The sequence below is a fragment of the Martes martes genome (genome assembly GCF_963455335.1).
Source record: "Martes martes genome assembly, chromosome: 6".
NCBI lineage: Eukaryota > Metazoa > Chordata > Mammalia > Carnivora > Mustelidae > Martes > Martes martes.
The window spans coordinates 85,989,118-86,005,474 of NC_137893.1; the positions used below are offsets into that span (position 1 = coordinate 85,989,118).

General features: G+C 39.2%; 1 protein-coding gene across 1 annotated transcript in view; it reads right to left on the reverse strand.

Annotated features, from left to right (window-relative positions):
- The window catches only part of KIF6 (kinesin family member 6), a 421,803-nt gene that overhangs the window by 278,359 nt on the left and 127,087 nt on the right, over window positions 1–16,357 (reverse strand). The window contains exons 7-8 of the mRNA XM_080807059.1: window positions 9,007–9,213; window positions 150–293 (exon numbers count right to left, since the gene is read on the reverse strand). Coding sequence (XP_080663185.1) covers window positions 150–293; window positions 9,007–9,213 — 351 coding nt within the window. The remainder of the gene's footprint in view (window positions 1–149; window positions 294–9,006; window positions 9,214–16,357) is intronic.

The following is a 16,357-nucleotide window of genomic DNA, read 5'->3' on the forward strand; positions in this document are numbered from 1 at the left end:
CCAAAGCTGTGAACTCTACAGGATGTTTACAGCTCAAAGTGTACCCCAACCTGGTTGAAAAGATGGAAACCCGCCCAGGACCTGCAGCGCCATCTCAGAAACTGGCAACAGAAACTCAAGACTGAGATCTCCGGAAAGAACCAACGTACGTCGATATTCCTTTTCTCTAAAGAGAGTGTTGCAATCATGGTTGTCATGCAGTTCCCTCCCAAACTGTCCCTTAGGACACTGGTCATCATGGAATTCCTGTAGGGAATGTGTGCACGGTGTTTTTCGGAAAGAGCAATGATCACCTGTGGTGTGGCAGAAAAATAATGGCATTAGATTGGTAGAAAATGCACATCTGATGCTCAGCTAAGATGCAACTGCAGTGAAAATTCAAACAGAAATCATAACTGAATGGGGGGTGACATCTAAAACCTGGGCTCAAAATAAATATTTTAACATGATTTGGTACACTAATGGTGAAGATGGAGGGAAGTAAACTTAACAAAAACATACCACTGTGAACACTGTAATTTTTGGACAGATGATATAACTTGGCATAGAAAAGGATACATTATTGTCCTGTCTTTGGCCATTGGAATATTCATGTAAAACTCAAGAGTAAATCATGCCAGAGTTTTAAAATCCTACCAAAATTGATTTCTATGACCCATCTTCAAGGTAGAAGAGGCAGAGCAGTAAAGAAGAACTATGAGAGACAGCAGGGGTTAGTAATGGAGACCCAAGAATCTGGTACCACATTGTCCAGGTCCAAATTCTAGCCTTACTAGGGCATGTCACTCAACCTCCGTGCCTCAGTGTCCTCAACTGTAAAACAGAGAAAGGATAACAGCTACCTCACATGGAGTTGGAGTGACTGAGTTAAAATGCACAAATTTTGAGAAGCAGTCAGCTCAGTGCTGTCTGCATGGTTGCTGCCAATCTAAGTGATGGGGGAAGTTTACGTTGGGTCAACTAAGGCTCGCTCTTCTTATTCTTCACTTAATAGGAAGATACTAGCTGGATGAAAGGCTGCTGCCCAAAGGGAGCCACCAGGGCTTCAGGGTTTTCCTGGGAAGATGAACCCAGTGCTAGGATGTCTATCCCAAGCATCAGGAACAAGGCACCCACAGATGTGACTTCAGAGGCATCATGAGGCCCTGATTCTTAAAAGTACCTCGGCTAACACCTACCATTGTTCTTACCTTCCCTCCCCTCAGGTGTGTAATCCCCACCATCAGAACTTCTTCTACCCTCTTGGTTTATAAAACAAAATTGTTTTCAAAGGCTGTTTGGGGCAAAAACACATAATACCACAGGTCCTGCTTTAAATTCATGACCATAGATCTTATAACAAAACAAATATCCTCTGATCATTTCTCTCAAAAATTACTTCTCCAATCTCAGAAATGAGGCTTTCATATCTTATCCTTTTGTTTCAGACCTCCACCCAGCCTTCCCTCCCTGCCTTTAGTCTTAGCTGATGGTCACACATCCTTCCATTAGAAGGGAGCAGCCTGACCAGAACCATCTCCTGTCCCATCATTAAATGCCCCAAACACTCTGCCCTTCCTGTGTCACCAAACTGCTCCTTCTAAGGTCAGCCCCTCATCCTCTCCCTCTTTTCCTCTCACTTACCTTGCTCCTACAATTACCCCTTCACTTCTGCATCGATTTCTCTCTCTCACCTGGATCATTCCCATCCTGTGTGCCCACTAGTCTAAAAACTAAGATGGCTCTTGCTAAGGTTTTCAGCAATCCCCTGCTGTACCCAAAGTATTTATGGCCATCTTATTAGACTTCTGAGTTGAGTAAGCATTCAACACAGGTACTCTCTGCCTCCTTTTGGAAACACTTTATTCATTGGTAACCAGGACACCACATTTCCCTGGTTTTCCTCTTTTCTCAAACATTAGTTAAGGAATGCTTCCTTTCCTTCTTCCTAAGTTATAGACATTGGACTACTCCAGGGCTCAGTCCTTGATCCTCTTCTCTTTCTTATCTATACCCTCTCCCTATGGAATCTCATCCAATCCCCTTAAATACATATATACATATATATCCTGATATCTCCCCAATTTATACCATCAGCTTCCCCCGGAGCTGCTCTCTCTGTGGCAACCCTAAATCTCCACTTGAATGTCTATTCTTGACCTTCTCTCCCCTCTCCACACAAATCTGATTCTTTTCTGGGTTTTACCCATCGTTACTGATGGCACCACCATCCACTTAATGGCGCAGGTCAAAACCCTGCACAGCATCCTTATTTCCCCTCATTTCTGACATCTAATTCACCAGTGATTTCTATTAGTTTTACCTAAACGGCATGCCCAGAATTAGACCACTTTTCCCACTTCTTCTGTCACCACTCCAGGTTAAGCCTCCATCATCCCTTCCTTGGACAACTATACAAGGCTTTGACTTATCCTTGTTTCTCTTTTTGGCCGCCACACCCCTCACCTCCCTTTGATCTACTCTCTGCAGAGAAATCTTTATAAAATATAAGTTACTTCAAGTCACTTCAGTGCCTACAACCTTCCTGTAGCTTTCTGAAACACCATAATGACCCAACTCCTGCATGATCTAGTCCCTGTCTACCTATCTGTCCTCATCTTCTGTTGTGCTTTCCTTTCATAGCCCACATTGGCCTCGCTGTTCCTCCACCTTAACAAGACTGTCTCCACGTCACCACCTTTGAATTTGTTGTTCTTTTTACCTAAAATGTTCTTGCCCAGATTTTCATATAGCTTCCTATTTCACATCATTTAAATCTTTGCTCAAATCTTGTCTCCTCACAAGGGCTTTCACTAAACACCTTGTCAAATGTAACCCACCTATTTCCAGGATTTTAATAGATTTCATTTTTCTTCCTGTTCTTATCACTATATGAAATTCTATTCACTTATTTACCTTTTTTTAAATCTGCTTCCTCACTTGGCTTTCAAGCTTCATTAGGCCAGAGACTTTGTTTCTCTCATTCACAATTCTACGTCACCACCTAGAGCGGTGTCTGGCCCCCAGTCTATGGGGCAGAAACTACATTGTCTTTTTACTCCATTCTCAGGATGACCCCCATTCTAGTTTCACTCACTATGAAGTTACACTTCCTAGTCTCTCTTATAACTCAATGTTCTATGTGAGACCTAGCTCCATCAAAAGGACACCTTGTGTGGGACTGGGAGGTGAGTGATGAGAGGTGGTAGCCACAAAGAGGAAGATCAGATACATAGGGAGTGTGGTGGTGAAGGATCTGGTTCCTTCGAGGTAGCTGCAACAAACTTCTGGAATCCAGGACTTACTGTCCTGGGTGCCAAAGGCGGAGTTCTGAACTGCCAAGAGCAGTTCAGTGCTGTGGCTTGACTGTCTCCTGTTTGCTCTGCTCTAGGCTGTGTAGTATCTAAACCCAGTTTTCTAACTTTTCTTGAGTTTTTTTATGTTTAATAAACTCTACATTGCTTAAATCAGCTACAGTAGGGTTTCTGGTTTATGATAAAGAAATCTGACAAATACAACATGCGTTCAACACCATTATGCGAAATGAACAAATAAATGAGTAGATTAATTAGCTTCACCTAGGAAGATAGTGCAAGGGTCAACAGTATGGAGTGAGATTTGGTGGAACTGAGTTTCAGTGTAATTGGAAAGGAAGTAGGGAACATGGCAGACGCAAGTCTGAGTGGCAAGGTGGTAGCAAGGAATGCTGAGCAGAACTCCAGACCCTCAGAGCCAAGAGGGCAAAGGAAATACCTCTAATAATCAAGGCAGGCCCAAAAACCAAGCCAGACCAAAGACGGGTTGGTCTGCTAGATGTGTGGAGAGGGTGGCATAACTGCTTATGGATCATAATTAAGTGTCTGACAATGTTCTAAGTACTTTGAAATTCTTTCATAAAACAAATGTCACTATTTTTTTCTTGCTCCAGGAAACAATACTAATACCTCTTCTATTCAGCAGCTTTATGACAACTTAGGTGACATAAAAGAGAATATGCTTATTAAGCTTCCCGCTGATAGTAAATTCAATGGGGGTTAGTTAATTTGTTATTGGTTGCAGTAACAGAAAATGTAACCCAAACTGGATTTAATCATAAGGGAAATTTATTGGCCCACGTATCTATAACAGGAAAAGTTTTAGGTTACACATAACCCAAAAGGTCAGTGCTACCACCAAGGATTTAGTTTTCTCCAGTATCTCTGCTCTGCCTTCTATGTTGTAGGAGTCTGCCTCTCTTCACGGCCACGGGACGGCTGCCAAATATCCTTATTTATAACTGATGTGAGAAAGTTCTCTAATCATTAAATATATACCCTGAGCCTCCCTAGGGACCAGCTTGGGTCATAGGCCCATCTCTGAACCAATCACTACAGCCAAGGCTCCAATTGGTTTAGACTGGTCAAGGTCTACTCTTGGAGCTTGGATGGGCTCATGGCTGCTACTCTTGCAGAGAATGTTGTAGAGGAAATTCCAATGCCCTTTCCAGAAATGGTTCTAAAATGGTTCAAGAGAATAATTAAAATTCCAAATGTGATTATGGATTGGAAAGCATGGTCTTTAAAAATGGGAAAAATGAAAGCAGTTCATAATAAAAGAACGAACCCAGGACTTAGAGGCAGAATCTAGCTGCCCCACTTGTGTAATTTTAGACAGATCTCTTAAGTTTATTAGTCTCTGTTTCCTCACCTGTAAAAGTAGGATTAGAATACCTGCCTATCTCACAGAAATGTTTTAAAGATGAATAGAGATTGTTTCTGGGATAGTAAAACAAAATGCACTCCATATAGCAGGGGTATCCAGGCTATGTTCTTTAGGATCCCTCTGGACACTTGTTACAGCCATATAAAGCTAGTCCTGGCCATTTCTCTAACAGAGGGCCCTGAAAAGGCACCTTCGCAGCTCTAAAGGAGCCTGGGAGTATCAGAATAAGTCTAGACCCCTTGGAGAAGATACAGATCTTCAGAGTGACCCAGAAATGGCCGGTATTCATGAAAGAGGCAAAGGTGGATTATTCTTTATGGGGCTGCTTTGGGCTCTCTAAATTGGGCCAGAACCAAATGATCTGAATGGCATAAGCTAAGGAGATGGTTATACAACCTGGATTTTTAAAAAATGTTTATTCCCATTTGGGATTTCATACATAAATATAACAAAATGTTCCTGAAGACATTCTTTAAGCAACAAAGAATGGAAATTCACATTATACTTAATATCTCCAAATACCTAGAAACTATTCTTAGAATCAATCACTCAGATTACTATTTAATGAATTAAGGAGATTTTCTTTTAAAGAGCTCAGAAGCACATGGAAAATTATCCTCTGAAAACTGACAATGATTTGGAGTGGTTACAACTGTCATTGGCAGCAATTCGTTTTTCTCCTCAACACACACATTCAGTGGAAGCCAAGTGGAAACTGAAACTCTGAAGAAATCCTGCTTATGGTGGATAACTGGTTGAAGGGAACCCGGATTCTGATTTCTGTAAAGGCAGAGAGCAAACACACTGTTCCCGGTGGTTTCTCACTTGATGTTTGGGCTGACAGAGACCAAAGGTCACACCAGGAGCTCTCGGTGAGGCTAATGGTTAGAACAAGTATGCATGCCCCCTTCCTTTTCTTCCATGCACTTAATTTCTAGGGCCGAAATGCTCCCTGTTATTGTGGCTTAAAATGTTTTCGAGGAGACTTTTTGGAAAGAGTACCACATACACAAGGAAAACTCCAAAACCAACAATACTCCGACAAACAGAAATTTATTTACTGATAAGCACAGTAAGAGGCATGCAACTCAGAAAGGCTGTAAGCTGCAAGCAGATGTAAGGCCCACAATGATGGCCAGAAGGGCAGTGACAGTCCTGCATGGAATTTCTATAACCAACATGGGCTAATAAGTGTAAGAGAGGTTACCAAACTATTTCCTAGGACATCTCCATCTATATACTGAAACTAAGATGGAGAGGATGTAATTAATTTACAAACATCTACCTGAGTTGCAAATACAGCATTTATCTGACCGTATGTAAGGATTTGTTTATACGTGTTGCTCCTTCACTGGATAACATGATAGCACCATTTCTCAATGATGCATTTATCCTCATTGTCTGACATAATTCAAGCACTTCACAGACACTTAGTTACAGTTTGTTGAATGAATGAGTGAATGAATGAACGAATGCAGTTAAACTAAAGTGTGTTACATTTCCTGTCTCGTTAGCCACATAATCAAGTCCCGCATAAAGAAAACCTGGGTATAAAAATCCTTGAATTCCATTATTTCATTAATAGTATCTGCCCCCTCTTTTTATTACTCTTATTCCCCTGTACTCCTTGGTTCTCCCTCACTTACCTCTTTCTGTGTGAAATTCCAAAATTTCTCTATGACCCACTTATTTCCTTATTCGCCACAACTCCTAGATTTACTCAACCCCACATATCTATGCCCATACCTGCAGTTTTCCATATTTCTGTCCCTCTTCCCTCTGATGCTAATCTTCCCCCCTTCTCTCTCTGTTATTTTATGCTCTAACCTCTAGGAAGACACTTGTAGAGTAGTGTAAGTAGTTAACAGCTAGAGTCGAGCATTGGGTACATACGAAACAGATAGTTGACATTCAGAAAGCCAAAGGTCAATGACATGTAAGTATTGCTGTGGACCTGGCTGAACTGAGCCCCCTGGACTGGAACTAAGGGCTAATGGACTCCCAGTTCCCACTATCTGACATGCTCTAACCCCAGATCTGGCTGGTTCTCTCCTACTTGTTCTTTGAGTCTCTGTTTAATATCAGCCCTGAGAGAGCTTTCATTCCCTTTGCCCTGCTCAGCCAAAGTCCGGTCCCCCATTATAAGCTCTCCTCACCCGTTGGCCTTTCTCTGCACAACTCACCTGGATAACAGCCAAGTATTTAATGACTATTTATTCCGTGCACATCTCCCTGCACCAGCCGCTGAGACCTTTGGTGCAAGGACCATTTCTACTTTGCTCAGCACTATGCTCTAGTGCCTGGCGTAGTCCTCAGCATGATACTGCTCCTTATAAATATTCGTTAAATACATAAATTCATTATGTAGAAAATCAAGTGCATAGAGCCACCAAGATTACTCACATGAGGCTGATGTTATAAGAATTTTGAAGAGAAGAGGGGAGAGGAAGAGTTTTAATGAGAAGTAGCAGCTTGCAAAGGTTGTATAGAATGAAGGGAGAGGATTAGGGGCAGAATGTTTTCCTTGAGTGATAACAATTGGTGGAAATTCTGATTTAACTAATGAATATAATTTTGTATGAACAGATGGGCATAATGGGAGTTAAAGCAGACAGTGCTACCATCAGAAACAACTAGGAATATTTCTTTGAAATAAAGAACTTTGAATACAGTCCATTATGTTTTCATATCAGGGTTTTATAGGTGTTCAATTAAGAAAAAGCTCTGTTAAGCAAAAGTACTACTTAATATTTGAGCAAGAACAGCTAGGGAAGGCTGAGTCTTGTCAGAAACACTAAAATCATCTGAACACATGCAGGCCATTAATCTCTGGGTCCTGCCTTACTGGGGTTCATTTAGTCAGAGCCTAACTGCAGGCACCTTGTTCAGATACAGCTCCCTTAGGTTTCTCTCAATCTGCTTTCTCAGCCAACTTGACCATTAGAAGCATTTAACATCAGGACAATATCAGTCTCAAAAGGGTTCATTAGGCAGTAAAAGAAAAGGGGGAGGGGAGTTCTGTTTGTTTTTTCAAATCTTTTAGCCTCCAACACTCATTAGCAAGTCCTTCTGCCTTGCCAATATACTCTGTACTTCTCCACTCCAGTTTTTGATCATGTTTCTCTTTTTTTTTCCCCCTTAGAATTTGGAAGTACTTGCCATCTTTAACATTCAACTCACAGCACTTTACTCATGGAGCTGAAAGAACTTGAGAAATCATCTAATTCAATATGCTCATTTTAGGGGTGAGGATTTTTTTTTTTCTGGAAAATTTATTTAGCTAAATTCAGATGAGCTTTCTTTGCACTTGGGAGATAAATTCAGAAATCAAAAATAGAGCATACACTGGGGTAGACTGCAGTAAACTTGGGGTAAGGGCTGGAAGGGGAAGCTAAAGCAAAGAGAACCTTCACAGAATCACAATCACCGGCTAGATGAAGTCACCAGAAGCTAAAAAGCTATTAGTCATCTCTAAATTATGTTCCCACAACTGATCTACTTGCCTGAAAAGACAGGCCATGGGAGGCCATTTATAACCTATATTCACACCCATTACAAATTTTATAACAAAAACAATAAGGTATAGTGAGAGAAAACGTGGGCTTTGGAGCCAAGCAATTCAAGATTCAAATCCTCATCTCACCATTAACTGGTAACCTCAGGAAGGTCTCAGGAAGACCTGAGTTTCAAAATATATAAAATGGGAATAACTAATACCCACAGAGTAGGGTTGTTGCAAGGTTTAAATGAAATGGTATAGACAAAATGCTAGTAGTTACACCAATGTTCACAGCAGTATTATTCACAATAGCCAAAAGGTAGTGACAACCTAAGTATCCATCGATGACTGAATGGATAAACAAGACATGGCATGTGCAACAAGAAAACATTACTCAGCTTTACAGAGGAATGAAATTCAAACACATGTTAGAACGTGGATGGACTCTGAAGATATTATCCTAAGAGATATACATCAGACTGAAAAGGACAAATATTATATGATTCCACATATATAAGTACCTAGAACAGGCAAGTTCATAGAGACAGAAAGTAGAATAGAGGTCACCAGGTACTGAGAGCAGAAGGAAATGGAAAATTATTGTTTAATAAGTACAGAGTTTCTGATTGGGTTATGAAAAAGTTCTGGAAATAGATGGTGGTGATGGTTATACAACACTGTGAACTTAATGATACAGAACTGTACACTTGAAAATGATTAAAATGATGAGGTTTAAGAAAACAAAATAACAATGCTAGCAGAGTGCCTGATGCAAAGTCTATCAACAAATGGTAGATACAGTTACATCCCCTTGTGCCCATTTTTACCTGTTCTAAGTAATGTAGGGACAAGTTGATATACTTGGCCTCAGTTAGAAGTTGACCCCCTACTCCAGTCTTTGCAACTCGCTCTGAACCAGCCAGGTCAACCAAATGAAGTTTGGCATGCCGGACAGTCGCAGATCCTGGTTCCTTGCTTGATAAGTGAATAGTGAAAATGCAGTGGGATCGAGTTGAAGCCTGGTTCATTGGAGTCTATAAAATGAAATTGCAAAACAAAATTAATGTGAACACTGAGAATTTCTGCAGACTATCAAAAAGTTTAGATGTATGTCTCTAATGGTATGACTTTGAAGCCAATGCTGTCAAACTCAGCAAAAAGCTTGTAGCTGAGATCTCTTAAAGTGAGTTATTTTTAATATACTGTCTCTTGAATGACTGACAACAGATATGGGTGGGTTGATTCAGAAAGTGAGGAAAGAGTTCAAATGAAGTAAAGCATGAATCCTCTTACTAATACGGTAACCCAATTTCATTACGTGACCACAGTCCTTACCTTAACCTTGGCTAGCCATACTTGCAAATGTTCGATGGGAATGTCATGGGGAAAAAAAGCGAAAATGGATGCACTGGGGGAATTCATTACACACTTGTAATAAACACAACCCACAGATGAGAATGCCCAGTATCACTGCTACTACCCAACAGTGAATGAGGATCCCAGTCAATGCAATAAACAAGAAAAAGAAATACAAGTCATAGTGACAGGAAAAGAAGAGATTAAAACATAATTGTGTATGGAAATATGATGATGTACATAGAAAATGCAAGAGCGCATATAAACCGTTAAAAACTAAGAAGTTTAGAAAGGCTGCTGGATGCAAGATCAACATGCCAAATCAAGGAAGTTCTAATAACCCAGCAATAATTAAGCAGGAAATATAATATTACTCATAATGGCCACAAAGACAATGAGATAACAGGAGATTAATCTTATAAAAATGTGTGATTTGTTGGGAAATGATATTAAAACATTCAAAAAGGAAACCTGAGTAAAGGTGTCCTAGATATTAATAAACGATGTCCGGGATGGGAAAACTAAAAATTCATCTCTATGTTAATTTCTCTGTATTAACCTATATATTCAATGCAATTGAAATAAAAATACCACACATTATGTTTGTGGAACAAAACAAACAAATCAATTCTAAAACACAGATGGAAGAGCAAATATTTAAAAAATAACAAAAATAATTCTGTGAAAGAAGAATGAGAAGGCAACTTATCCTGCTGTACATCAGGGTATATCATAATGCAGTAATTAAAACAGTGTGGTGTTGCTGTAGGAACAGATAACACAGTCAGTAAAACAGGCTGCGCTCGTGTAGGCACTCTGTATAGGATAGAGGAGACACGGAGCACCGTGGAGAAAGGATGGACTAATTAATAAATGGTGCAGTAATAACCAGCTCTCCATCCTAAAAAAAAAAATAATAAATTTTCTTTCTCACACCAGACACACAAATAAAGTCCAGAATGTATTAAAGACTTATGTGTAAACTAATACAATTTTAACATTAATATAAGAAAATATGGAAGCATATCAGAGTCAACCCAAGGTAATAATGGATCTTTTTTCGTTAAAAATAAAGATTTGTTTATTTATTTGAGGAGAGGCAGAGGGAGAGAATCTCAAGCAGATTGCCACTGAGTGCAGAGCCTGACACGGGGTCAATCTCATGAACCATGAGACCACGACCTGAGCCCAAATCACAAGTCAGCAACTTAACTAACTGAGCCACCCAGGCGCCCCAGTAACGGATCTTTTATGATAAGACATTAAACACAAAAATGAAGTGATTCAAAGTATTTGACCAAATTATCCAAAATTGAAGAACTTCTGGGTGATAAAATCTACCACAAAGAAGACTGGGAAATGACATTTGCAATCCATATGGCTAACAAAATATTAATATTTGAAATAAAGAACTCCCACATGTCGATATGAAAAAGACAACTCAGAAAAAAATGAGCAAAGGATATGAATAGGCAACCCATAAAGAGGAAATCTGAACATGGTCAATAAGTATTTTAAAAAAATGCTCAAATTCACAGATAATCAGGACAAATAATTCAAGCCAAGATGATAAACTATTTCATTCACATCCATCAGACTGGCAATATTTTAAAGAAACAAAGTCTAACAAGATAAGGTTTGTAAAGATACAAGGAAACAGGAACTTTTATATACTGCTGGTGACAACATAAATTAAGAACCCATTTTGAAAGCAATTTGACAATATGTGGTTAATGTTGTAGATGCATAAAACCCACAACCCAGCTGCAGACTATGAGGTGTATTTCCTGGAGAGAAAATTTGGAACAAGGAATACTAGGAGAGAGAAAAGTGTGGATGATGCACACACATATGAACATTCACTACAATACTGTTTGGGGATAGCAAGAAAGTGGTGCAAGATGTATCACGTAAATGAACATCTGTGGTGGAAAAGATGAATACACTGGGATAATTCAAACTATAGAGAAGTTAAAATGAAGCACCGTTTGGCAGATGGGGTTTCTGAAACGCTGAAGAAATAAAAGCATATTAAAGAATGATGTAAAATAAGATGATCAAAGTGATATCTATGATAGAACTTAGGTAACCAAAAAAGCAATGCTATCTAAAAGATTTGTTCATGGCTCTATAACTTAGGTCATTAAAGTATAAAAATACAGACTGGAAAGACATAGCAAATTAATGATAAGAGTTGCTTTTGTGAGGGATACAAAGCAAAAGGCCAACAAGAGGACTTCAAGTGTATGTGTAATAGCCTATGTATTTAAAATGATCAGAAGCAAATTCTGATACCTAAAAATAAAAAATCATCTAAAAATATTCCAAATGAATGTTCACGTAAGTAAATATGTTCATCTTTCTACCTCTGCAAAATGGGATTTAATGAAAGAATTTCCATATGGATGCACATGTATTTGGGTAACACACTTGGATGCTATTCTATTTTATTTTATTATTTATTTATTTGAGAGAGAAAGAGAGAGCACAAGAGGTAGGGAGGGGCAGAGGGAGAGAAAAGCAGACTCCCCACTGAGCAGGGAGTCCACCCTGGGGCTTGATCCCAAGACGCTGAAATCATGACCTCAGCTGAAGGCAGACGCTTAACCGACTGAGCCACCCAGGCACCCCTTGGATGCTATTTTAACCAGAAATTTCTTTCTGTAAATATAAGTTCTTGATATATAATCCATTGTTGATTTATACCAAGTACCAAAATACACAGATGTCAAAATACTGACATTGTTTTGGTGATGATGTAGACAGTGAGTTAAATAGGCTGAAAATGTGACCCATTACTCGTTGCCACAATAACTATACCCAGATCTGGCCAGTGTGTGATTTTGCTTGCTGAAGTGGATCGGCAAATAACTGTGCCTGAAAAACCGCAAACTCAAATTTAGAACCTAAGTTGAGGTGTCTTGAAAGTGACTGGAAGTTATTTGCAGAACTTAAACATGGGTTTCATTTCACTGTTATATTCGCACAACAATAAATCCTACAGTACTGTCACAAAAGTCAAATTGACGATCGATATAAATGAGTAACACGGAGACTATCCCCAGCGGCTGTCTTCAGCTTCTATGTGGATGTATTGAAATCACAGTAAAATGTGGCCATTAGCAAATAATGGAAGAGCGTGCCCATTTCAAAGGAATGTGAGATTTACATCAAATTAAATTGTATTTCTGGAGTCTGTAATTAAAATGCTGTCGGAGTCCATGCCTACAATTTTGTAACTTCTCATAAATATTTCCTGCATGAAGTAGTAGTTGGTGTCCTCTCAGCTAAAATTTTCTTAAACCTCAGAGAACATTCTTTATGTGTAGCTGTTTTAAGTGTGATTGAATGTGCTGGTGTCTGCTCTGTGTTTGTTTAGGGGTGTCTTTATGTCTCATAGGCATGCCCCTACGTTTGCCCTTTCAAAAGTAAAATTGTATTAAAACATTTCTGAAACTGCCTAAGAACAGATGGCACCATTTAGGCAGATTCATTCAAATTTAAGCGCACATTTTAAACAAATGTGTTCTTGGCACTAGAGCCTATGTCTCTGGAAAAATTTTAGTGATGATTAATCATCTGCATGGAGAGAGCTTTCACATTTCATATCAGTCTATGGCTACAGCTCTGCATCAGGCAGCACAAAGACTAGAAGGAAAGTAAGACATAGACCTTGCCTTCAAGGAATTTATAATCTAGTTCAAGAGCTAAAGACAAAACAAGAAAAATGAGAGTGAAAGATGAGAAAAAGGCAAATGTTCAATAAAGTGGTCTGTTCTCAGAACTGAGCATCCTGATCCTTTAGGTAATACTTAAGAATGCTAACCATTCCCTTATTCTGGAAGTTCCAGACACCCTGCCCCTCCTTGGTTTCTATAATCAAACATTATTCTGGAATTTTTTTTTTTTTCTCTTGAGAGTGAGAGAGAGAGAGAGAGAGAGAGAACTCACATGAGCAGGGGACGGTAGGAGGGGTTGGGGGGGAGGAAAGGGCAGGTGGAGAGAAAGAACCTTAAGCAGACTCCACACCCAGCTCAGAGCCCAACACTGGGCTCAATCTCACAACCCTGATATCATGACCTGAGCCAAAATCAAGAGTCAGAAGCTTAACCAACTGAGCTACCCAGGCTCCTTGTGTTCTGGCACTTTCTGTTGTCTTTTTCCTTTATTGTATCCTTTTCTTTCCAATACATAAAATAGGCATATCCCATTGCTGTGTTCATCATATTTTTTCCCCTTGGAGAGTTCTTCCATAGCTTTGATTATCATGGGAGAGACACTGTAGTGTGATTAAAAGTTACATACCAATGATTTTAGATTTTGGTATTGGAACACCTGGTTTCAACTCCTGGTTCTGTCACTCACTAGCGTTGAAATCTTAAGCAAATTTAATTTTGGTTTTCATGTCCTTGCAATGCCATAATAAGATTCGCTTTGCTGGATGTCTTGGTGGCTCAGCTGGTTAAGCGCCCCACTCTTGGTTTTTGCTCAGGTCATGATCTCAGGGTAATGAGATCGAGCCTGGCATCTGGCTTAATGCTCAACAGTGAGTCTGCTTGAGATTCTCTTTCTTCCTCTCCCTCTGCCCTCCCTCCATTTGCATACTCTCTCTCTCTCTCCTAAATAAATAAATAAATACATAAAATCTTAAAACAAAAGACTTGTTTTGTTGCAAAGAGCTACAGTGAGATCATATAAATGTCCATCCCTGCTGATATTCACCCAATTCAGATGCCTCCCATAGCCTTATTTCCAACCGCAATTTCTCTGTACACTAGATTAGAATGTCTATGAGCTCGACTGATAATTGTCTCTAAAATGACTTGCCAGCATCTTGGACCTAATGCTCCCCCCAAACCACCTCATCACTTTTCCTCATTCTGTGTCCTACACATGGGTATCCAATCCATTCTATTCCTGTTGAATTTACCCCAATTTGTCTCCAAATATCCTTTATCTCTCACCCAGGTCATGACATTGTCTCCTTATTAGTCTCCTGCTATATACTCTTGTCTCCTCTGATTGTTCTCTACCTTCCAGACAGAGTAGTATTTTTAAAAGATACATTTGATTATGTCAATTCTACCTACATCCCTGAATTGAACTATCACACTCCCTAAGACTAAATATCTCTAGTTCCTTCAAATGTTTCTCAAGCAGCTGTAACTCAAAATCTTTTTTTTAAATATAGCAGGTGCTGTGACACCCTGAATTGCCTATATTCTCTCTAATATAGCCTTACCACAGCAGAGGACATTGGAATCGGGGCATTCTAAATCTTGTGTTGCCAGTAAATAGCACTTAAAGTATTCTACAATATTTGCTCTACCTTTTTACCCATGCTATGGAATTTGTTTGGGAAACACACACACACACACATACACACACACACGCACATGCACATACACACACATTTCTTTGATGAGTGATCTCATTAGAATGTTATAATCTCTTGAGATATTTCTGGAACTGATTTTTTTTTTTTGCAATTTTTGCTATCTACAAATGAAAATATCCTTATCCAAATAATTTGTAAGATATCTAATAGAGCAGAACAACAACACTCCATAAATACTCCTTCTCTCTGTCCTGTTAGGCAACAGTTTTAGACATTTTCCAATTGGCTTTAACCCAAGTATTTTCATATACCTTCAATTTCTCTTTATATCCCCAAGGATATTTTGAGAGACTTTATTAAATAAATTGGATTCATTTGATCTATGAATTTTTATAACCTTATCAAAAAAGTGAATGGAATTAGTTTAGGGTGAATCAATGTTGACTCTTTCCTAATTGCTTACTGACAGTTATTTAAGAATCCTTGATCAGATTCTTATCTTAGGACTTGGTGTCAAAAATATCAACTTGCAGGGTACCTGGGTGGTTCAAAGGGTTAAAGCCTCTGCCTTCTGCTCAGGTCATGATCCCAGGGTTCTGGGATGGAGCCCAGCATCAGCTCTCTGCTCAGCAGGGAGCCTGCTTCCCTTCCTCTCTCTCTGTGCCTGCCTCTCTGCCTACTTGTGATCTCTATCAAATAAATAAATAAAATCTTTTAAAAAAATCAACTTGCCATTTTCCAAATATGTTTTCCTTTTTGTAAAAGTTAAAAATAGATGACTTTCTTTTAGGAGGCAAGTGTCTAAAAACCCAGGCTCACTGGGTCCCTTATATATTCATCATAATAAGGTCTGTCTGAATGGTTACCTCTTCTAACAAAGGCTCTCTACTTCCTCCTCCAACCCAGATTCTGAGTTCCTTCAGGCTGAGACTATGTCTTATTCATAACTGTGACCCTAGCATAACATAACATGTGTTCAAAAATACTTGTTTGATCGCTGACCTTATTCATTTCTAGCTTTCTGGAATCTCTATGACATACTCCATAATTTCTAAAAGTCTCCGTACCATTTGGAGACCACATCTGAAAACTCCTTCTCCCCCTCAAACTCTAAGTCCATGGAATATAACTCATTTAAGTCTAAAAATTAGGATGATTTGAAAAAGTAAGACCAACTCAAATCTGTCTACCTCTCTTGGGCTTCCATTATTTTTTGTGCCTGATTCCAGAGCTCTCCCACTACCCTCTATATCTCCTACTGCCTTTTCTCTTACCTAGAATGTCTTCTTGCTATTCAAGTATCACCTAGCATTTCTTACTGGAAAAGTATGCCCTTTTCGTGCTTCCCAAATAAGCCAACTCAAAATTCATTTATCTTCATGAATTCCCTTGGACTATTCACAGTTGGCATTAGCCATTGTGTTCAGGAAGGACATTTAACATTTGTGCATATAGCAGAAGATCATTAATATCCAAAATCTGGA